The sequence below is a fragment of the Cannabis sativa genome, chromosome 7, assembly GCF_029168945.1.
Source record: "Cannabis sativa cultivar Pink pepper isolate KNU-18-1 chromosome 7, ASM2916894v1, whole genome shotgun sequence".
Classification (NCBI taxonomy): Eukaryota; Viridiplantae; Streptophyta; class Magnoliopsida; order Rosales; family Cannabaceae; genus Cannabis; species Cannabis sativa.
Window position 1 is genome coordinate 8,857,083 of NC_083607.1, and position 23,502 is coordinate 8,880,584.

At 34.5% G+C, this 23,502-nt stretch overlaps 1 protein-coding gene across 1 annotated transcript; it reads left to right on the forward strand.

Annotated features, from left to right (window-relative positions):
- Positions 1–11,817: 11,817 nt before the first annotated feature.
- On the forward strand, positions 11,818–13,068 carry LOC115698112 (universal stress protein PHOS32). Its single transcript, XM_030625287.2, has 4 exons — positions 11,818–12,215; positions 12,329–12,438; positions 12,537–12,655; positions 12,789–13,068. Exons 1-4 carry the CDS (start codon positions 12,038–12,040, stop codon positions 12,859–12,861), a joined length of 480 nt encoding a protein of 159 aa, XP_030481147.1. The 5' UTR covers positions 11,818–12,037; the 3' UTR covers positions 12,862–13,068.
- The last annotated feature ends 10,434 nt before the right edge of the window (positions 13,069–23,502 follow it).

Below are 23,502 nucleotides of genomic sequence, written 5' to 3' on the forward strand. Positions count from 1 at the left end.
TAAAAATTGACGATTTTTGTCAAGAGTCAATTTTAGCTATTAGGTCATCACTAATGGTCAATATCAACCCAAATTGATTTTTCCATATTTTTGTATTATTTCATTATTATTTTAATAGGACCTCTTTCCCTATAAAAGGAGAGCCCACTAGTTTATTTTTTACATTAGCCCATAAGGTCAGAGTATCTCTCTTTACTTTCTCTCTCTAGAAATTAGAGCTCTTGCCTAAGTCAATTTTCTTTTAATTTTTGTGAGCAATAAAAACTTGAAGTAGACGTAGCTCCATTACCGTCGTAACACGAGGAGTTAACTACTATATCTCCTCTCGCCAATCTAGTGAGCAAGTGTTGGATAGATTTCTGCATCAACAAAAGGGTTAGGGACATGTGCTTCTATTCGAATCACAAGTGATCCATGTTTGCTTATGGATTCTCATTTAGTTCTATTCATGTGGTTCTAGGGCTTGACAATTTTATGGTTTGCAACTTATTCTAGGTTGGATTTCGGGCATAGGATAGTGAGGTTGTGGAGGATTCATTTTTTCCTAATGATGCAATTGTTATTCTTGGTATTCCACTGAATTATAATACTTCTAAGGATTCCTTGTACTAGTTCAAAGAGAAAGGAGGCATCTACTATGTTCGTAGCGCCTACAAGCTTCTCCAAGTAATGAAAGGTAAGTTTTCTCTTGAAGCTAATTATGGTTTTAAGATAAAAAAAAAAAAAAAAAGCTCTATTAACTTAAAGTTCCTTCAAAAGTTAAGGATCTAATGTGGCATACTCTATCTCAATGTCTTCCAACGAGAGAATGAGTCTTAGAGGTAAACATGTGGCTACGGAAGAGGTCTGTCCTTTATGTGGTATTTTTGCTGAAACAGATATGCATTATTTGCTCAAGTCTCGATTTTTTGGTGGTGTTTGGGAAGCTACTGGTTTTGTAACAGCAGGTTGGAATTTTTCTTCTATAAGTTCTTGGTCTAAAGCTATTTCCCATGGTTTAGATTTGAACAGGTTAAGTCGTGTAATGATGATTTACATATAACACTCTTGATGTAAAATTATGTAATGGTGATGGTAGGGAACTTTGGTTGAAATCGATTTCAAACATCAAAGTAAATGTGAATGCAACACTTTTGGAGAGGGACTTGAAGTTTAGATATACTTTTGGTGTGCAAGATACTTATGGTTCATTGGTGGTGGTGCGAGCAAGCTGCTATTTAGGGAAAGTGGTCCCGATGTGGCTGAGGCGATTGGGATCAAAAAAGATTTGAGTTGATTGAAGACCCAACAATTTTAGAGGTGGTTCTTGAGTCGGATAGTTTTGTGGCTGTCGAAGATATTCTTTTTTTGCTAATTAAAATTCATATATTAAAACAAAAGCTAACACAAAATAGTAGCCACAAGGGGAGCTACTTCCTAGCAAAACCAACAACATGGATTCTCCCAACACGAGCCTCGTGGGCAAGGAGATCCGCATAGAAATTAAAAGAGCGATTAATACATTTAAAAACTACTAACTCAAATTCTCTAGCCTTAGCAACATATTCAGAAAAAACAGGGTAGCTACCCCACCCAATTGGGGTCGAAGCTATTCGAAGGCCTTTTGTTATGAGTTCTCTATTTGGTTTCGTCATTGAGGATTGTAAGACCCATATAAGGTCTATCCATAATTTTTCTTTACGTTTTTGTTAAATGTTCTACTAATGAAGTTGTACATTTATGATAAAAAATTATTGATTTTTGGCTGAGCCTACTTTTATACAGTCTTCTCCTTTGTCTGATTTGTTATCAATTATTTTATAATAATAATAATTTTATGACAAAATTAAGAAACAATTAATAAATACAAAATTCAATATGAAATGAATTAGTTACAAGTATTAAGATTTAATGAACATTTTGCTAAATCAGATAAATTTAAAATATAATCATAGTATATAAACACCTTAATTCACTATCTATGTTCCCTACAAAAAAGGGATTATTTCACAAACACACAAAAATAATAAAAAAAAAATTCAAAAATACGATTTTATAGAATTTTAAATATTTTTACGATTTTTTTGATGTTATTTACAGAAAATACGGTCTTTTATGTTGTACTCTTGTTCATTCGTTGTTGATTTTTTGTTATTTGTATGTTATTTTTTGTTGTTACTTTGATGTTATTTAGTTGTTATTTCCATGTTACTTTTATGTAGTTTCGTGTTATTTTTATAAAAAATCGTAAAAATATAAAAGAAATTCTTTTAAAATAAAAATTTAATTTTTTTTAAAAAATAGTGTGATATATAATTATTCCAAAATTCAACCATCTGTCTACTCATTTCCATTTATGTAAATTTCCATTCTAAAATCGTTATTTCAAAAACTCATAATTACAATTATGTAGGAAATATGGTAGAAAATAGTATGGAGGGTAAAGATACAAAATGTTGAGAAAGTGACAAGAGAAGGTGCTAAGCAACTTCGTGCCCCAACTTTGTTTTAATTTATTTATAATATCTGATTTGTTTAAATAAATATAGTCCAATTTGTTCTCCATCTCTCCTTTTCATAAAAAGAAATTTAGTACACCCCACCTTTTTTTTTTTTTTTTGAGTTTAAGATTTGATATAATTTATTTTGACAATGTTTAATTGATGTAAATTCTACATTGTTTTAAAACCAGGTTTCAAGATTTGTTCATTTGTTGATAAGTTTATTGGGAAAAAAGAAATTCCATGATAGACAATCTAAATCCATCAACATTTATCCAAAACTCAACGAAATAAGTCGACCACTATTGTTGAGAGAAAAATGAAATGTAATTGTCAGAATTTCTTTTTCGAGTAAATCATATTTGAATTTTGTTTGGACAATTTGTTGAAAGTACTTTCTCATAAATACCATCTCTCAAAATTTTTGTCCATTTACAAAAAATGCAAAAGAAGTATTTATGAAACGGATTTTTATTTTGAAATAAAGCTATGAAACTGAACTCAAAAGTCAGACACTATATAAGAAGAAAAAGCAAAAAACTGTGGCTAATAGTTTTGTTTTTTTCTTAAATAAAAGTCTCTATATACCAAAAAAAACCGTTCATAGAGATTTTGTCTATTATATCATCTTCTCTGAAAAAAAGAAAAGAATAAAATAAAAACTCTATTTAAGAATACTCTATTCAAGAATAACTTTTAATTTGTTATAAAAAAATAAAATCTCAATTTGAACCAATTATAAATAAGAATAACCTCTATATTGTAATTAGTTATATATTTTTTAAATCCCGTATTAATAAAATATACCTCTATATAAAAATAATTACACCTTAAAAAAATATATACATATATTTTATAAATTTAATTATGTAGAATTAATAATTTTATTTCAAATTATAGTACATGTATAAATATTATATGTACTCGAAAATAATTCTAATATTATATAGTATTAAGAATTGTTTATTGGTATTTTTATTACATTCATATTTTTTTATATTTTGATTTTTTTTTCTTCAAGTGTAACTCTATTTAGTTATAACCTCTCAATTAGAATATTATTTTTTTAGTCCCAAGTGTATTCTTGGATAGAGGTTCTACTGCATACTGTTATTAGGTGGCCAACAACAATGTCATATGTAAAATTAGCTATCTATTTTTTATATTATTTATTAAATTAAAATGAGTATTGCTATTAGGCACCAGTAGTGCCTAGTACCTTTGCGACATGTCGCGTTGCGATTGGTTAGCGATACTCCCTAAAAGCTATTATATTAAATTATATGAGACTCAATTCTTAGTTAGACCAATAGCGATATTGATACATAGGAAGGTGCTAGTCACCACTAGTGCCCTTTAGCATTTCTCAATTAAAATTTATAGCACTTAATATTAAAATACACTACTAATAGTATCTCACATCTTATGATATTTGATACTTTAAGGTGTCTTTTAACATTCACTATTTTAAATTAGAAAATGCTAAAAGACACCACTAGTGTTTCTTTTCGGTATCATATCGCTACTGGTACAATTAAGCATCAAATCTCATAAGTTAAGATAATAATCATTATTCCTTAAAAAAAAGGTAAGACCGTATCTCTAGGTGATACTAAGTGTCACTAATATATAATAGCAATGCTCATTAATATGTCTAACATCATACGAAGTAATTAATTGATGTAATTAGTAATATTTTATATTATTTATTGCTAATTAGGATTTTCGCCCCTTAAATTTTGACATGTACTAAATCATGCCCCCTGAACTCTTAAGGTCATTTTAAATGCCTCTTGAACTATTAAGATTTTTGGATTTAAAGACTCTTATCCAATTTTAGTAAAAAAAAGTCTAACATGGATGAAAGTTTAGGGGATATAATTTAGTACATGTCAAAGTTCGAGGAGCGTAATTTGGTAGATGTCAAAATATGAGCAGCATGGTTTAGTGTAAAAATAATCACTAAAATAGTAAAATTAAATGAAATTAGACAAAAGTCCTTAGTTTAGGGGGAATTTTAAACGGCCAAAATAGTTCAGGGGGTATGATTTGGAACATGTTAAAATTTAGGGGACAAAAATCCTAATTAGCCTTTATTTAATAAAATAAAATTATTAAATTACTAAAACAAAATACTGAAGGGACCTTGGAGAATCATGTCATACACATTTTAATTTAGAGCATTATATTTTGTCATACACTAATGTGTATATTGTAAGCGGCTAGTGATTTTTTATATTATTTATTTAATTAGAATATTTAAGGTTTTATATTAAATTGTACCAATAATAATATATTTGACACTTAAAAGTAGCAGTTCTCATAAGTACGATGGATATGAATAATGCCAACTATTTAAGAAGAAACTTATCTTGTGGTGGTTTTAGAGATATTAGTGTCTAAGACTATATTCAATAGTTAAATTAATTTGGTATGGAATCTACACCAATTTAGTGTAGAATCTTTTATTTTTTAGTGCAACAACTCTAATGATTCACACTAAATATTCTATCAAATAAATATATTTTACTTAAAAGATCTTGCATTATATATTATTTACATACAATACTATATATATTTTATTTCAGTGTCGATTTTGACAAAATTCGCTATCGACGATATTCTAGGCAACGTCGTAACCGACAGTGTAAGGAGACCCTGTGCTATCTGTTATTATGAAATAATTGACGACATAGGGGATTATTTGGAGTTATTCTGTATAATGACGCCTTTTATGGCACCGGTTATTAGCAAATAACCAACGTCTTAAGGTATTTTCTAAAACTGAAAATAAAATATTTTTGTTTATTTTTTACATATTTTATTTTTATTTACTTTTATTAATTTATTAAAATTAAATATTAATTTCATATAATTAGAAATTGAATTGACCATATAACTAAATGTATATATACATTATTCTAAATAAATATATTGCACAAATATTTTAAAATTATTCCAAGTATTTATAAACTATTATCTAACTATACATAGAAAAATAAGGGAATTTTTTTTACAAATTATCTAATTAAAACATAGAAAAATAGGGGGAAAATTCTTATACAATTCAGTATCAAGCTTTCGTGAATCACTGCAAGTCTTCGTGAATCAGCGCAAGCAATTATTCTATCCACTGTTGATGTAACGGTAACAACTCAATTTTTACATCGTATGTCTTCTTATCCCTAAACAGTAAAAGAAGTAAATATTTATTAGTATATATATATTTTAGAATGTTTGCTAATATAATAAATAAGATAATAATAGTTAAAACTTACAGCTCTTACATCGGTTAAGTATCTGCTAGAATTTGCATGTGTAATGATATCATTGATATATTTTAATACATAAAGTTTACATTCTTAGTTTTTAGGTTATTTTGGGTATTTTGCTACAGATATACCTGGATACACTCCAATGAACACATTTGACCCCCTAACGTCTCGTATGACCTGTTTTAAAAATTATATTAACATTTTAATTAATTAACATATATAAGTTAGTTATTATTGGTACAATTTAATATTAGGTCCATATATCTTGTCTTTTGACATGGTGAGAGGTTTTCTTTAATTCTTTTTGTTCTTAGTGTTTTGTATCTGTTGAATATGGATTCTAGTAGCTATACTATCAAGGATATGGAGGAACTATGTGCTAATATAGAAATAGAAGGAGAAGATGATGTTGTCTCTACATTTGACATTGAGAATTCTGATGTACAAGTTGCTGATGTTCGCCTGTGTATTGTTGGGTAATTTCTTACAGCCAGGTGATTGATTATGATGTAATGCGACATATAATGGCTTCTCTATGGCAGCCTGGTAAATGTATGTATGTAAAGCAATTGGAACCAAACCGTTTCTTATTCTAGTTTTATCATGAACTTGATCTGGAACGTGTCATAGAAGGCAACTCATGGACTTTTAACCGTATTCAGCTCGTCTTTGCACGTCTAAAGCAAAGGGATGATCCACAGTTAGTGACTATCAATATTCTTGATATTTGGGTTCAAGTACATAACCTTCAGTACGAATTCAAATCTAAACAAGTTCTTCAGAGGACTGGTAACTACATAGGTAAGTTTGTCGAGTCTGATCCTAAAAATTTCTAAGGTATATGGTGTGAATATTTGCGTCTACGATTAACTTTGGATGTTATCGTTCCATTGAACCAAAGAATGAGGCTACAACGTACTACTGGGGAGGAAGGTTTCTGGGCCATTTCAAATATGAATTTCTTCCCACATTTTGTTTTGTATGCGGGATCCTTACACCTTTGGATCAAATCGTCCAGCCTTATGGCATTTGGATGAGAGCCCAACCTCACCGTCGAAACCATCTCATCGGAAGCCAGTGGTTGAGAAATGGTGATGAAGACGACTCATTGCATTTTGGTTGGTCAAACGGTAGTGTGAACAGACAAAAGGCTATCAATCATCGTCCTATGATTGAGGAATTGAGTGAAGGAAATCGTGGTGCATCAATTGAATATCTGGCTAATAATAGTAAGTCAAAGGGAGTTATGGGAGCTGAGGAAATTCTGTAAAATATAGGTGCAAAGTCTTTCATTTCTAAGGAAGCCATCCACGTGGATGCATTAGAGGAGAAATTAGAAGAAAATTTGATTGTTGATACTAAACGGTGTTGTACTAAACATGGGATTGTTACTGGGCCTATTGATTCAGTTCATTCTGAATTAAGACCATTTAATTCTCGTGGGCCTACGTCTGAAGTGATGGAAGAAGATGGTAGTGATTTTGTTGGGCATGATGTCAGCTTTGTGTTGGGCTCAAAAAATAATTGTTGGTGGGTTCTGGTACTTAGGCCCATCGGTCACCATGAGTATATTATGCTTGAATTGTTGTGGGCTTGGGAACCCATGGGTTTTTTGATTCCTTATGGTTCTTCTGATCCAAAAGAAATCTAATTTTTTATTTCTCTATGAAACTCTAAGTCGTAATGATGTGTTGGAAAGGCATCGTGTGAAGTTAGGATTTGAGGGCCTGTACTCTGTGGATTCCAGGGGTCATAGTGGGGGTATTGTCATGCTTTGGAGGAATAGTGCAGATGCCCAACTGTTAAATTTTTCCTTTAATTTCATTGATATCCAAATTACTGAGCCTGGTTCTAACCCCTGGAGACTAACAGGCTTTTATGGTGAGCCTAATAGAGGTTTATGCCATCAAACTTGGAACCTCATTCGAACTCTGAAATAATCTTCGACTCTCCCCTAGTGTATCATAGGGGACTTGAATAACGTCACTAGTCAAGTAGACAAACGATGAGGTAACAACTATCCTCAAGCATTAGTCGATGGCTTTAATCAAACGCTTGTTGACTGCAATCTTGTTGATCTTGATCTTCTTGGCTATTCGTTTACATGAGAGAGAGGCTGAGGTACATCAAACTTGATCGAAGTACATCTTGACCGTGCCTTGGTCAGCCATTGTTGGTTTGATTATTTCACATATTCACAGTTAATTAACCTTGAAATCTCTGCCTTGGACCACTACCTGTTATCACTTCAGCCCACTGTCCAGAATTTGTCTGTCCCTGCTCATCAATTTTACGTTCGAAAATGCATGGTTACGCGAGCCTTTATGCTTTTAGGTGGTCACAGATAGTTGGGAGCTCCATGCCGAGTGCAATATCATGGAAAGAATTCGTATTTGTGGCAAAAATTTGACAACCTGGGTTGTGATTACATGGGTAACTTCAAGGAACGAATTGCCAAATGTAAAAAAGAAATAAGAAAGTGGAAGACAGGTCGTGATTTAGATTCAATACAAAAGTTTCGTGAGGCTCAGAAGATGTTAAGTGAAATCTTGAATCAACGTGAAGTCTTTTGGAATCAAAGGTCTAAACAACTTTGGCTTCGGGAGGGTGACCAAAATAGCAAATTTTTCATGCAAAGGCGACTTCTCGAAAGAAACATAACACCATACAATGTCTTCAAGGTAACTCAGGTACTTGGGTTAATTTGAATTTGGGTCTTGCTGCTGTCATTGTGAATTATTTTTGGACTTTGTTTTCTTCTTTGAACTCTAGTTGTAATGAGGTTGTTATGGGAGTTGAACCTTCTATTACTGTTGATGAAAATGAATGTCTCCTTTGCCTGATTATTGATAAAAAAGTTAAGAAAGATTTATTTCAAATGCATCCCGACAAGTCTCCGGGACCGGACGGTATGACACCAGGATTCCACCAGAAATATTGGTCAATTATTGGGCAAGATGTTAATAACTAGGTCAAGAATTTCTTTGCTAATTGCTCTATTCTTGTTGGTTTAAACCGTACCAGCATTGTACTAATACCTAAGAAGAAGCAACCTACTACGATGAGTGAGCTCCGTCCAATCTCACTTTGTAATGTGATCTATAAAGTGCTTGAAAATAGGCTTAAGGTGGTGGTTCATCACATTATATCTAAAAATCAATCAGCTTTTATCCCGGGTCATCTTATTTCTGATAATATCATGATTACTTTTGAGGTTATGCATTACCTCAAACGCAAGCCCAAAGGCAAAGATGGCTATATGGTGTTGAAACTCGACTTAAGTGAAGCTTATAATCGAATTGAATGGGACTTTATTCGTGCCATGATGCTTCGTATGGGATTTGCGAGTCGTTTTGTTGATTTGGTTCTCCTCACAGTTACAACGGTGGAGTACAATGTGGTTCAATGGTGGTAAAAGTCTTGGCCCAATTATTCCACATCGAGGTATTCTTCAAGGGGATCCATTGTCTCCCTATTTATTTTTAATTTGTGCGAAAGGATTCTCATCATTATTGAAGCAGTTTGAGAGACTCGGTCATCTAAAAGGTTGTAAAGTGGCTAATGGGGATCCTGTTGTTTCACATATGCTATTTGCTTATGATATCTATATATATTGTCGTGTTAATGAAAGAGAGGTGTCTAATGTGATGAGACTTCTTCAATTGATTGAGATGGCTTCGAGGCAGCAAGTCAATTTTCGCAAGTCCTTCATCTTTTTTAGTGCCAACACAACAAACACGGTAAAAAATAGAATCTATTCTTTACTTAATATGGGGATTGCTGATGAAAATTGTACTTACCTGGATCTCCCTTTTACGATGGGAAGAAATAAAAATAAAATCTTAGGCTTTCTTAACGAAAAAATGCAAAAAAGAATTTAGAGTTGGGAAGGAAGACTCTTATCTAAACAGGTCGCGAAGTGTTATTAAAAATCGTTGCTCAAGCTCTGTCTTCTTATGCAATGTTTATTTTTTTTTTCCTTTGGAGACATGTTCTAAATTGGAGGGCATGATGTCAAAGTATTGGTGGAGCACTTCTTCTAATAACACCCGTGGAATTAGCTGGATGAGTTGGAAGCACCTAACTAAACATAAAGATGTTGGTGGAATGGGGTTCCATAGTCTTCATGACTATAATTTGTTGCTTCCTGGTAAACAAGGTTGGCGCCTCCTTTTAAATGAGCAATCTCCTGTTGGCCATGTTTATAAGGCTCGATACTATCCTTAAGGTGGTTTTCTGTCGACATCTCTTTGGGGCAATCCTAGTTTCATATGAAAAAGTATATTCGAGTCCCATGACCCGGTCAAGGCAGGAGCTAGGATTCGTATTGGCTCAGGTTTAAAGACAAATACTCTCAATACGCCTTGGCTCCGCCATCTGATGACAATCCTTATGTCACTTCTACTCACCCGAGTTTACATCATCACAAAGTTTATCAGCTAATGAAGACCAACACTAGAGAATGAGATATTGATGTTGTCCATGATATTTTCAACTCAAGGGATGTTCAGCACATCATGAGTATTCCTCTTAGTGATTTTCCTCATGGTGATACATGTACTGGTGTAAGGAACCTACTGGTTTTCACTCTATAAAAAGTGCTTATCAAGACATTCAATTGGCGAAAGGCAGTTGGTTCGTAGATGAAGCTTCGAATATGTGGAAGCACTTTTGGAAGTTAAAATCACCCTAAAAGTCTTTCACTTTGCTTGGCTTGCTCTATCGGGTTGTTTGGCGACTCGTGTTCAACTACAAAGCAAGCATGTTTCGGTCGAATCTCATTGCTTGTTCTGTAATGGAGCTGTTGAAATTGTTTCTCACCTTCTTATTGAGTGCCCTTTCTCCAAATCTTGCTGGAACAGATTTGTCGTGGCTCTACCTTCATCGATTGCTACTAATTTCCATGACTGGTTTGTTGCAGCTTGGTCTCGATATATAAAGGTGATGTTATTGAAGAAATTTTAATGGTTAACTGGTTAATTTGGAAAGCTCACAATGAGTTGGTTTGGAACAATCGCACTTGTTCGGCTGCTGATGTTGTGTGTGTTGCACATCAAGTTCTTGGTCAATGGAAATATACTCAAACATGTCACTTAAATTTTAGGGTAATAATAAAATGTGTAAAACTCTGCTCAAAGATTTTGTGAGCCAGAGTACTTGATTTATAGAGAAAAGGTTTTACACTTGGCCAATGACAATTGTACAGCTGTTACATTTTGAATTGTACAGCAGAGAGAATATCCTAACAATAAAATCCAATCATTACATAGAAAAGGTCTAACGGTATTTGTGAATTTGATGTAGGACCACAATCAAGAAATGATTCCCTGCTGTTGGTGCACACTGCTGGTGCACACTGCTGGTGTAGGCTGCTGGTGCAGGAGTTCACTGGTGCAATATACTTATTTCTTAACAATGTCGCTGTGAACCGCTACACATACACTTTGACTCTGACTGTGGTGGCAGTAAGAATTTTTGGACTAAACTTGTTAAAGGAATGATCAAGATTAATGTGGATGGAGCAACTTTTGAAGCTGAGAATGCATATGGGACTTGTTTCATTGCTCGTGATTCAAATGGGGTTGTCATTTTGGCTTCTTCGACTTACTCGGCTGGCTCTTCTAGTGCACCAATGGCTGAAATGATGAGCATCAAAGAGATTTTAAGTTGGATAAAAGCCTCTAATCTTTCGAACATTGTTATTGAGACTCATTGTCTTATTGCTATACAAGCTTTGCATAGCTCGGAGGATATGCCTTCTATTTTTGGTCTGATTGTACAAGAGTGTAAACTTTTATTATCTTCTTTCAATAATATTAATATTTATCATGTTAAAAGATCTGCTAATAAGCTAGTGGCTCTTGTTAATGCAAAATTTAGTGTATCATTAGAATGAAATAGTGTAAATATTCCACACCAATTTGATAAAATGGTGTCCCAAACAATGTTTAAATTAGCCTAAATAAAATTGTTGGGCATGTTCATACAGATCAAAAAAAAAAAAAAAGTTGAACGTGTAGGGCCACGATGGCTTATTTGAATGAATAAAGCCGAAAACGAGTTTGAGTGTTGTGTCGAAGCAACGAAAAACAAAGTCCCAAAGCTAGCTTTGAAGATATATATTCACTTTACTTATTCTCGCTTAAGGCATCTTTGTCTTCTTCTCTATAAAAACCCTTCCTTCCTTTTCTTTCTCTTTCCTCTTGCTTAACTCCAAAGCATATCCGAAAACCCCCATTTCCATTTCTTCTTCTCTCATAAAAATAATAATAATAAAAAAAAATGGTGAAAGACAGGAGAGTAGGAGTGGCTGTGGACTTTTCAAAGAGCAGCAAGAACGCTCTGAAATGGGCAATCGATAATTTGGCTGATAAAGGAGATACCCTTTATGTCATTCATGTTTGCCATAACTCTGATCTCGATGAATCTCGAAATCTTCTCTGGGTTAAATCTGGTTCTCGTATGTGATATGTCCCACTCATTCATATAATCCCTTTTCAATTTTAGCTCTCTTTTCTATCATCTGTTCTGAGCTTTTTCCTGATATTTCTTTTTTGTTGGTTGATGATGTAGCTCTTATTCCATTGTCTGAGTTCAGAGAGCCCGAAGTTATGAGCAAGTACAACCTTAAAACAGATGTTGAAGTTCTTGATTTACTCGACACTGGTTCTAGGCAGAAAGAGGTTGGTTCTTATAAAACATCAATTGCTTTTACTCATATATTATATGTGTATGTTTATATTGAAATGACTAAATTGTTGTTTGGGATCGTTATTACTAGGTGGCTGTTGTGTCAAAAATTTACTGGGGCGATGCTAGAGAGAAGCTTCTTCAATCCATTGAAGATCTGAAGTTGGACTGTTTGGTTATGGGAAGCAGAGGACTTGGAACCATTCAAAGGTAATTCCTTCACTTGGTATTGTGAATTATTCTTAAAGGAATGATGAAGAAAACAAATATTGAGTTTTTATTTGCTGTGTTCTTATTTGGGTTTTGGTTAATTTTTTTTTTTCTTTTTGAAATAATAAAACAGGATTATAATGGGGAGTGTCAGCAACCATGTGATTACTCATGCTTCATGCCCAGTCACCATTGTCAAGGATTAAATCATCATGAGTTTTATGATGTTGCCTCCTATTTCAATTTACCGTTTTGGTTTTATATTTGGTCGGTTATTAAGTCATGGAGAGAACTCGTTCTTATTTCTTGTAATGAATGAGCTTCTACCAACATATGGAATAATAATAATAATAATAATAATAATAATGTATTGTAATGTTTTATTCTATCAATAATGTATTTTGCTACTGCAATCTCATTCACATTTTATTATTTGAGTCATGGCAAGTGGCCAGGCCGCCACATGACCACGTTGTTTGTCTTGAAATATATTTGACATCATTACAGATATCCATGTGATGTGCCTGTATATATATAGGGATATATTAGTCAAATAATTATATTAGATGCATTAATATGTTGGGTCATGCTAGAATCATGTGTTATCATTTATTTTTTTGAATCATATCATGTGTTATTTATGCTAAATAAAATCTAATTTATTCACAAAGTTAGCATGATTATGTTATAAAAAATACATGTGTCGAGTGCAAGTTTACTTTGAGTCTTGAAGTTTATTAATATTAACACTACGTAAGAAGTAAAGTTATAGCTTATTAGGATATCAACTGTCAAAATTGAGAGCTAAAATTATCTTGGTTTGATGAACTGTCTCAAAGACTTGTTGAGGGTCGTGTGTTATTGTGTTAATATATTAATCCCATCTATATGGTATTGTCATGCAGTACTAAATTATATATAATATATATTTAGAATAATTAATAATTTTTAAACTTTTTGGACAGCATTAATTTTATTGATTTTGTCCCTAAAATATATGGCTTGTTAAGAATAACTCTTGAACTTTTATTTCTATAAAAATTTAGAGCATGTTTGGTATTGTTTTATGTTTTTTGTTTTAAAAAATTGTTTTTAGAAATGAGAACAAAAAATAGTTTTTAAAGTTTTTAAAACACAAGTCACGTTTGGTTAGTGATTTTTAAAAATAATATTAACCAAAAGTGTGGTTTTTAAAACAGAAAACAACATTTTGTTGTTTTCAAAATTCTTGTTTTTTGTAACTTTGTTTCCTGAAAACTGTTTTTAAAAAACAAGGCCAAACAAGTCAAATTGTTTTTAAAAATAATTTTCTGTTTTTAAAAACAAAAAACAGTTTTTTAGTTATGATGCCAAACATGCACTTAGTTTTCTGTTAGGTTCTATCTCATTATTCCTTTTAAATGTTGCTTATTTTTATTAATTAGCAGCTTTGCCCCTTAAATTTTAATAACTATTAAAGCCTACACTCTCAAAATAAAAATGAGAAAGATTCAATATTTATTTTACTAAATCTTAAAAAAATTATTTTAAATATTAAAAAAAATTAAAAAACTTGAGTTAGACAAGTCAAGGGGATCACCATTCTCGATCGACATACATTGATGCCTTGCCCTTGTCTAAATTCAAGATGTCGACTTGGAAGATGTACATGTGGAAAAAAGATCTCCTAGTACACCTAAAGTACTTTGAGATCCAAACAGATCTCCAACAAGTATTTGAAGATGTGTGATGCCAAATTTTTCTGGCAACTCTAGCTGAAATAGCCCAACAATGGTATTTCAAGGTGGTCCCAGGAAGACATAACTCTTGGGTAGAATTCTCCCGAGAATTCTATATTCAGTTCTCTACTTCAAGATAAATACTTGCCCAATTGGAAGATCTTGTCAAAACAAAGCAAAAACAAGATGAACCATTGAAGGACTACATTCAACGGTTATGGCTGAGACCACCAAGGTCAAGGGCCTGACTGACAGAAGAAGGCCGATATACGGCCATACTCAGAGGCATCCTACCGTTGAGTGACTTCTAGAAAGATATCAGGAGGATCTCAACGAACAACATGGAGGAGTTCCTTGAGTGAGCTGATGGCTTCATAAAGTTGGAAGAAGTTGTTCGACAAGCCCAAACAAGAGGGTAGGTCAATGACAAACAAACACAGGGCCTCATAGCACCCTAAGCACTGACCGACATGCCGACCGGCGCAGACGATCTCTGTTGATTCTGTAACAATGAGAATGGTAGAGGCAAGCGCAACAACGATGGCTTTGACTAACATAATGGCAAAAGAGGGAAATTCAACGATTCCCTTATGCCATGAAGTCTAAGGAAGAAGGAGGAAAAGTGTGCATGCTTCACTTTCCTACCAAAACTCCCAAAGCAAAGCATGCCCAGACGTCCCACCAGGGGCAAGTCAACAACTAACAGTACAAAGGTTGGCCTCCATCTCTGAAGGTCGGCCTCCATCTCTTGCCAGGCGCACAAGCAGGTGCCAGCAACTCTGCCCAAACCTCCAGTGGCAGAACACTTAGGGGTCTTCATTGGCGGACCACATATTGCAGGCTGGACCAACAAAGCTAGGGAGTTTTGTGCTTGGACACTTCGTTACGAACCCAAAAGTGACATCTTGGCAAGCAAAGAATGAGACTCTAAGAAACCAAAGCTTAGAGAGCCCATGATCTCTTTCTCAGAAGGAGATCCTGCTCAAGTCAGTTTCCCGCACAACAACCCCCTGGTCGTTATAACACAAATTAGGAATATAACTCGCTAACCTGGCACCCTGCAGTCAAGTGATGTATCGCCTCTTTGGCCAAGGCATCACACCCATCGGGTATATCAGATTACCCCTCACTGTCGCAGAAAATTCAAATACCAGAAATCTAATCGTGCAGTTTATCATATTCAGCATTCCCTTAGCTTTCAACGCCATGATAGGCTAACCAGCCCTATACAACCTAAAGACGTAACATCTATCTACTACCTTGGCCTAAAATTCCCAACAAGGCATGAGGTAGATGCCGAGAGGAGATTTATAACCTACCCGTCACTGTTACAACTTGGCCTTGTCCAAAGCAAAAAAAATGAATAATAAGATGCATCCACTAGATCAGGAGCGTACAAGCTTCATGACAGACTTAGGCTTGTATTGCTGCAAATTCATGCCCTTCAAGATTGAAGAATGCAGAGGTCAAATATCTGAGGCTTGTGAACAAAATGTTCAATGATCCTATCGGCAGCAACATGGAGGTGTGTGTGGACAACATCCTTGTCAAGTCTGAGAAGACTAGGGGCATATATAGGACCTAGACGGATGCTTCAAAATCCCCTGCAGCTACAACATGAAGCTCAAACCCAGACAAGATTCAAGCCCTTTTGGACATGAAGTCGTCCACAATCATCGAGGAAGTACAAAGCCAAATAGGACACATCGCTGCACTAAGTAGATTTTATGTCCAAGTCAACAGAAAAATGTGTACCCTTCTTCAACATTCTCAAAGGCAACAAAAAAAATTCGAGTGGACAAAGGAATGTGAAACGACATTCCAAGAGTTGAAGAAACAATTGGCTTAGCCACTTGTGTTGCCCAAACCCATAGACAAAGAAGAGCTAGGCGTGTACCTAGCAGTCACAGAATATGTTGTGAGTGTTGTCCTCACAAAGAAGAAGGCAGAGTATAACACCCTATATACTATAAAGCCAAATAGGATGCATCTCTGCACTAAGCATATTTGTGTCCAATTCTACAGAAAAATGTGTACCCTTCTTCAACATTCTCAGAGGCAACAAAAAATTTGAGTGGACAAAAGAATATAAAACAGCATTCCAAGAGCTGAAGAAACAATTGGCTAAGCCACTTGTGTCGCCCAAACCCTTAGACAAAGAAGAGTTAGGTGTGTACCTAACAGTCACATAACATGTTGTGAATGTTGTCCTCACAAGAGAAGAAGGCGAAGTACAACACCCTGTATACTACATCAGCAAGAGACTGGTCAACACTGAAAGTCAGTACCCACTTATGGAGAAGCTGACCCATAACTTGCTCTTGGCTTCCAAAAAGCTAAGGCCATACTTCTAGATACACCCTATAAAGGTGTACACTGATCAACAGTTGCGGCTGGTTCTCTAGAAACCTGAAGCATCACAATTACCACTCAAGTGAACCACTGAGACTCGGCCAATATAAGGCCACCTGTCAACCAAGCATGGCTAACAAAGACCAAGCTCTCACCAGCTTCATGGCTAATCATAGATGTATCTCCCCAAATCTCTCAAAGTTTAAGAGAAAAGTAGAAGCCAGAGAAGAAGCGAGAGCAAGAGCAAAACAACTCAACCCAAGAGGTGCATTGACCACGTACCCTATCCAAGCATGGCCCCCAGGGAACTTGGGGGCAACAAAGTCAGTTTCAAAGATTCTAACAATGAGGCTGAACATGAAGCTCTAAATGCTAGCCTCAAGCTAGCATATGAAGCGTGGGTTGACCATCTAGACATACACCACGACTCTCAAATAGTCGTAGTTTATGTCCTAGGTGAATATATAGTTCAATACAAGGAGATGATGGCCTACCTGAGCTACTAAGTCAGCTCAAAGGTCGTATTAAAAGGCAAGCCCCCAAAGACGACACAACAGCCGACGCACTCGCTCGACTACCCAGCTGTGCCTTGACAACTAAGGAAAACTTTGTACCCGCTTAGTTACTTAAAGAAATAAGCACCTCTATTTCAAAAGGAACAGACATGCTGGACAACCAGCATGGGATACACTTACAACAACATACCTCTAAATTGCCAGAAATTAAGAATTTAGGGGATAGCTGCAAGATCGTGCACAACATAACGCATAGACATGGTATCCCAATGCCACCTCTAAGAAGCATTACCAAGAAAGAAGCTGAATAGCTATTGACAGAAGTGCACAAAGACTCTATGACAATCATGTCGGAGGGTAAAGCCAACTGAGTGTAGATGGGATCAAACTATAGCATCGACCTTTGAAAGGTTGGCTGACCCTGGCCTTAGCAAGCTGGCCGGCCATATAGTCATCAACCTGGTTGACCACTACCTCCACAAGTTGGCCAGCCATAGAATCAATGACTTGGCCGGCCATAGCCTCCTCCAAATGGCCAAGCAATGCTTCGATATGGCTGGACACCTGGTCTTGCCCTGGCCAACTCGATCCACTAGTAGTCTGCTCTCATACTTCTCGTCTATAGTGACCAAGAGGTAAAAAACATCTTGCTAGCATGATCCTTTGACAAAAAGGAAAGAAGAAGAGACCAAGCCAACTCAAAGCAGCATGGCTGCCGACAAAGAGTTACCAGGCCCTTCAACAAATAGATCAAGGAAAAAAATTCTTTGTAAGAGAATTACTCCCTGAAGAATATTCCTTGGCAACAAAGATCCTACAAGAAGCATGTTCGGACCAAACTGAGAAGGTCCACACCAAGTTACAAGATAACAATAAAGGTGCACACAAGTTTGGCATGTACAACGGGAACTTGGAGTTAAAATTTCTACCCAAACACTGAAATAGGGAACAACTTGGTAAGTACTCTCACTAGCCAACTTGTCAATTAGTCTTTCTAACATTTCACCGTGCAGGAACCCATAAAAGAGCTAATACCCATTGCTTTTTAGCATGGCCTCCCATCACTCTTCAGTGATGGTCATTGTGCAGTAAGCCACGTAGGGGTGGCCACTACGTGATTTCAAAAGTAGACACTAAGTTGTATGCTGTTGTTACACGTAAGACCAACTTTGTCTAAACCACTTGCTAATAAAGATTAAATTCTTAAAGTTAATCTTTTAGTTCCACATGTGTAAAACGGGTAGCACCCCAAGAAAAGTCCTAGAAACTTGGTGAATAGCAAGTTACCAAGAGACCTAAGTCTGTTTGGTTACATGGGGAGCACCCATACCATACAATGCATCGAACTAGTACGAAGAACTTATGTAGAGAAATTTTAACGCTTATAATAAGCTACTAAACCCACATCTAAGTCGTGCAGGCATACTTTAGCTTGATAAGTAAATCTGGACACTTACATGTCAAGGCCATAAGAAGATAGCCAGGAAAATCATATGTCCATCATAGAAGGCTTTAAGGCTAAATAATAGTAGTGTTTGAACATAGAGGGCCTATAGGCCAATGTAGGAGCATGAAAGCCTTGAGGTCAAATATGAAATCGGTTCACATGCATGAGGTCAAGGCCCTGTAAGAACTGTATAGCCAGAAAAGAACCGGACAGAGCTCCTATAGGGGCCACGTACTGGGCTACGACTAAGGCAAGGTTCCTTATATGTTCCAAGCCATGTTGAGTCTTAAGTTGAACATTCGACTATAATAGACTCACCATTAAGATTCATGTAGAGTTTCCAAGGGAACCATGTATGAGGCTAGGGTTGTATATGCCTACAGAGCCGGATTCTTATTAAAGTCAAAAGAGGACAGAAAATTGGCTACCCACTTGGAACTAAGGCTAATGCTGGCTAAGTTCTCAAGCTTTGAAAGGGTCGACTAGGGTCCCATGACTCAGTCAAGAACTAGCCAGGGTCACCAAACCCAAGCATGAACATGCTAGCTTTATAGGGTAAAATCCTAGAGCTCGCCAACTTCCATGATTCAGCCCTAGGGCCGGCCAGGTCTCAATCAAGACCTCCTAGGCTGGCCAAGGTAAGTTTTGAATCCTAATGTGTGTTTTTCTTTCGAAACTAGAATATGTGCCTCATATTCTTTATGACTCAAAGAGTCAAGAATCAGAATGAATGTCAAAATTGAATCTTTTCCATCAAAAAGTCACACATTGTACATTTTAAAATTGTCACGAGGATCAATATACCAAAGAGATTAGAAACTAACATGAGAATAAAAAAGTTTCCAAAAGCTTGAAACTTATTACTGGTGGGTACAAAGAAGAGGTACCAAAGAAGAAAAGATGAGACGTATATAGAGAGAGAAGATCAAAGATCTAAAAGCATGCCATGTAAAAAGCCAACAATTGGCTAGACGAGGCTGCTCGACTGAGACTACTACAAACAAGACGAAGATAGAAATTCCATATCCGACCAAATGTTCGAACAAGGACTTGGGGGGAAAATTTTATCCCAAAATCTACCTAATGTGGAATGTCCACGTAAGCCAAGACAGAGTGCATGTGGAATATAACCTTGCCAGTAGTAAGATAGGGTTTCCATACAAGATATGGCAAAACCATCAAGTAGCAATCAAAAAGAGTGAAGTGAGCCATCAAGAGGATTACCAACATGTCTGGCCAACTAAGAGAAGCATATAGGTTGGTCAGAGTGAGTTTGTATGGCCGGCCAGGATTTGGGCACAAGCTGGCGGGCCAGAAGGTGACTTCCAGACTGAAGGAGCTTCAGTTTGACCAAAGGAACCTGTCCTCTCTAAGAAAATAGTGTACAAAGTTATCCTCCACTTGCCAAAAGCTGTTCTCCACATTTAAAAGATGGCCTCCTCTTGGTAAAGCTGACAGTGATCTGTAGGATCCTAGCAGGTACATGACCTGCTAGGACCTAGCAGGAGCATGGCCGACTAGACCTCAACCTGTAGACCTTGCATGGTCGGCCAGACCATATCCTACAGTGTATGGGTACTCAGGATTGGCCTGGCAGGATTCTCTGCACGGTCTGATACATGGACTGTAAGCTACTTGTGAATTGGGTCCTTCGCAGCCCAACAAACTGATAGAAAATATCTACTTTTAAGGGGCAATTTAGTCTTTTATATTTAGTCAATTTAATATGTAAATATCTAAGATTTTAGTTGCAAATTATGGTTTAGGCTTTCCTATATAAATGCCTTAATTCTAACCTAGAAAACCTAAGTCTAATTCTAGCTTCCAAATCACTCTAAGTCTAAAACTCTAATCTCTCTTCTCTCTTTCTCTCTTGTACACGCCCAAGGGGCTCTCTCATCCTCTCTCCCACATCTCTAAGGCTATACTTCTCTTTCAATAGTGATTTGCCTACTCGATTTAAGCTTTGTAACCTTATAGATAACTATATCAGATCCCACCGATAGTAATCTGAATAGTATTATCTCTAGGTATCAATATAACTAAATGGGGAGTAGGTCATTACCAGCTAACAAAGGGGGTCGAACCTCTATAAAAATCCTTGTCTTATTTACTTTATTGTTCTTGTTATGTAACACATGGCAAACACCAGATTTATAGAACCCAACTGTCAATTGATCACTTTTTCAGGTCAACAATATATGTTAGTATAATTTCAAATTTCTTAATAAATAAGTAAATTATAGAACACACTAATAAAATTTTCAATAATCCTCCAAATAATAAAAATAAATATAGTAATTTGCAGTGTAGATATCTAAGTTTAACTCTCAGTTACAAATAAATACCTAAGTTTAATTTTTGGCAGTAATAATTGTTAGGATTTTATGCCCTAAATAAAACTCATTTCAGTATAATCTTATTTACTGTCAATAGAAGATTAGAAATCATTTAGGTTTACATGTAGTTTTTATACTTATAGTTTTAATATATAATTTCTATTAAATTCTGAACATATAGTTACTCACAATTACAATGACATTATCACAATGGAAAGTAATTGTGATTATATGCTTTAAACTATTTAGTCCTATGATGTATCAGTGCACTAGATTTACACTGACGTGATAATCAGCGATAAAGTTTACTTGCACAATGATATGTGAAATGTCCTTTCTAGGGCATTAGCAAAGTATACTAGTATCATTTGTATTAGCTATACATCAGACTGGACCGATATTGACAGTGGATAATATATCATAAACTTACCGTTATATCTTTACAAAGTCAATGCCACTTAGTTTATCTTAGATCAAAAGATTTAATCCTAAGATTAGGTTCTGGATTAACTATACTGCATGAATGAATTCTTTGATTTGTTCGTTATAACTAACCACTTGGATCGACCTAATACTTACATCTTGGGAACATAGTAGTACAATTGAGTGCAAGCGCTAATCATAGATATAGAATCTATAGCTTCCATAACTATTTAGAAGTGAAACGATAATTTTCTTAGAGCTTGGCTAACAGACATAAATGAAATAACTCTTATTCCAGCAATTATATTAGTTTAGTGAAATATTATTTATAAGAAGCTAAGTATTTTAAGGATCAAATACGTTGAGGGGTAAAACGGTAAATTTATCCCTACTTGATGTAAATGATTTATAGAGGATCTTTGATTATTTAGATTGAAATAATGGATAATTTATCTCATATTTATTTTTGGTGAATAGAGCGTTTGATGTAATTAGGAGTGCAATTCTAAATCTGTAATGGAGTTAGGAGGAATTAATAAGATAGAGAATTCACTTGGTAAATTCTAGAACTACTTATTGGGAGCTTGGTTACATAGGCCCATGGTCTCCACACTAACTGTGATAATATTATTTTGTAGCCTCAACTAATTGATTTATTTAATTAATTAGAATTCTAAATAACGACAATGTCTTATTTGTGAATTTTATCAAGGGCATAATTAAGAAGAAAGAGAATTTAAATTGATATATTAATTAAGAGACTTTGGAAGGTCTAATTAATAAATATATTTAAATAGTAATTTTATTTGATAATTAATTATAATTATTAAATAGACATAATTAGTGTTTAAATAACTAGAGCAGAAAAATAACATTATTAAAAAAAAAAAAGATAAGTTTGTTTCATTAAGGAAGCAAAATAATGACAAAAATCTAACTCATAGGCCTTCATAAGGGGTTCGACCCTGAAGGAGTATTTTAAGCCATTGGATCTTTCAATACGCCTATTTAGTTCTAACCATAAACCTAATGAATCCCTATAAATAGAACATGATAGCGTTTTATTCAATAGAACACTCTTAGACTCTCTCATGTCTTACAAATTAAATCAAAAAGAAAACATATTATTTTCAAAATTCTCTGAGTTTTCTTCACAAAAATTTGTGGTCCTTGGTATTGAGAAATTGTCCACACATTTCATAGCAATACTCAGCATAGTGAGGAAGATTGTGTAGTTTAAATTGTCAACTGAAGGAGAATCTAGGTTTAGATCTTGATTAGACTCTGCAACAGAAATGATCAAGGGTTACGGATTTGAATGGAAGAAGTCATATTATTCTGCTGCCATCAATGTAAAGTTTTCTACAACTTTTATTTGTTTATTATTATTTTTAAAAATTTATATTTATGATGTTAGATTACAGAATTATAATCCAACATGCATGTTAGTAATTCTAGATCCTGGTAAAATAATTTCTAATAATAATACCTAAATTATATTTCTGGAACTTCCGTAAGTACCTGGCCGTTAAATATCAAGTCATTATCCACGTATCTTTTTCTTGTTGTTATTGGTATATTTAAACTATTTTTTTAAAAAATAAAAATTTATTGACTTGGACCAATCAAGGATTGTCATGTGGCAATTTACTTAATACTTAAAAGCCAGGAACCTACTTATGTTCCAGAATTATAACTTAGGTATTATAACCGCCAAAAATTAAACTTAAATATTTATTTGTAACTGTGAGTTAAGCTTAAGTATTTATACTGTAAATTAATGTAATTAATACTATTGTGACTAGAGAACTTTTTCTATTTTATAGAGTTTTATTTTTAATAAATTTAATTAACAATATTAATATGTAATTATTTTATATAATTTCAATATAACTATTTATTAAAATAATTTTTTAATTATATTATATTAATAATAATTTTTTATTATTATAATACTAAAAAAAATTATATTAATACGCGAAAAGCGACTATCTTACTTAAATTTGATATAAATTAAAATTTCTTTATATTATACAAAAATATAAATATATGT

Coding starts and splice junctions, on each gene's coding strand:
- LOC115698112 (XM_030625287.2), top strand. CDS start 12,038: ATGGTGAAAGACAGGAGAGTAGGAGTGGCTGTGGACTTTTCAAAGAGC. Junction 12,216..12,328: donor CTGGGTTAAATCTGGTTCTC/GTATGTGATATG, acceptor TTGATGATGTAG/CTCTTATTCCATTGTCTGAG. Junction 12,439..12,536: donor CTGGTTCTAGGCAGAAAGAG/GTTGGTTCTTAT, acceptor CGTTATTACTAG/GTGGCTGTTGTGTCAAAAAT.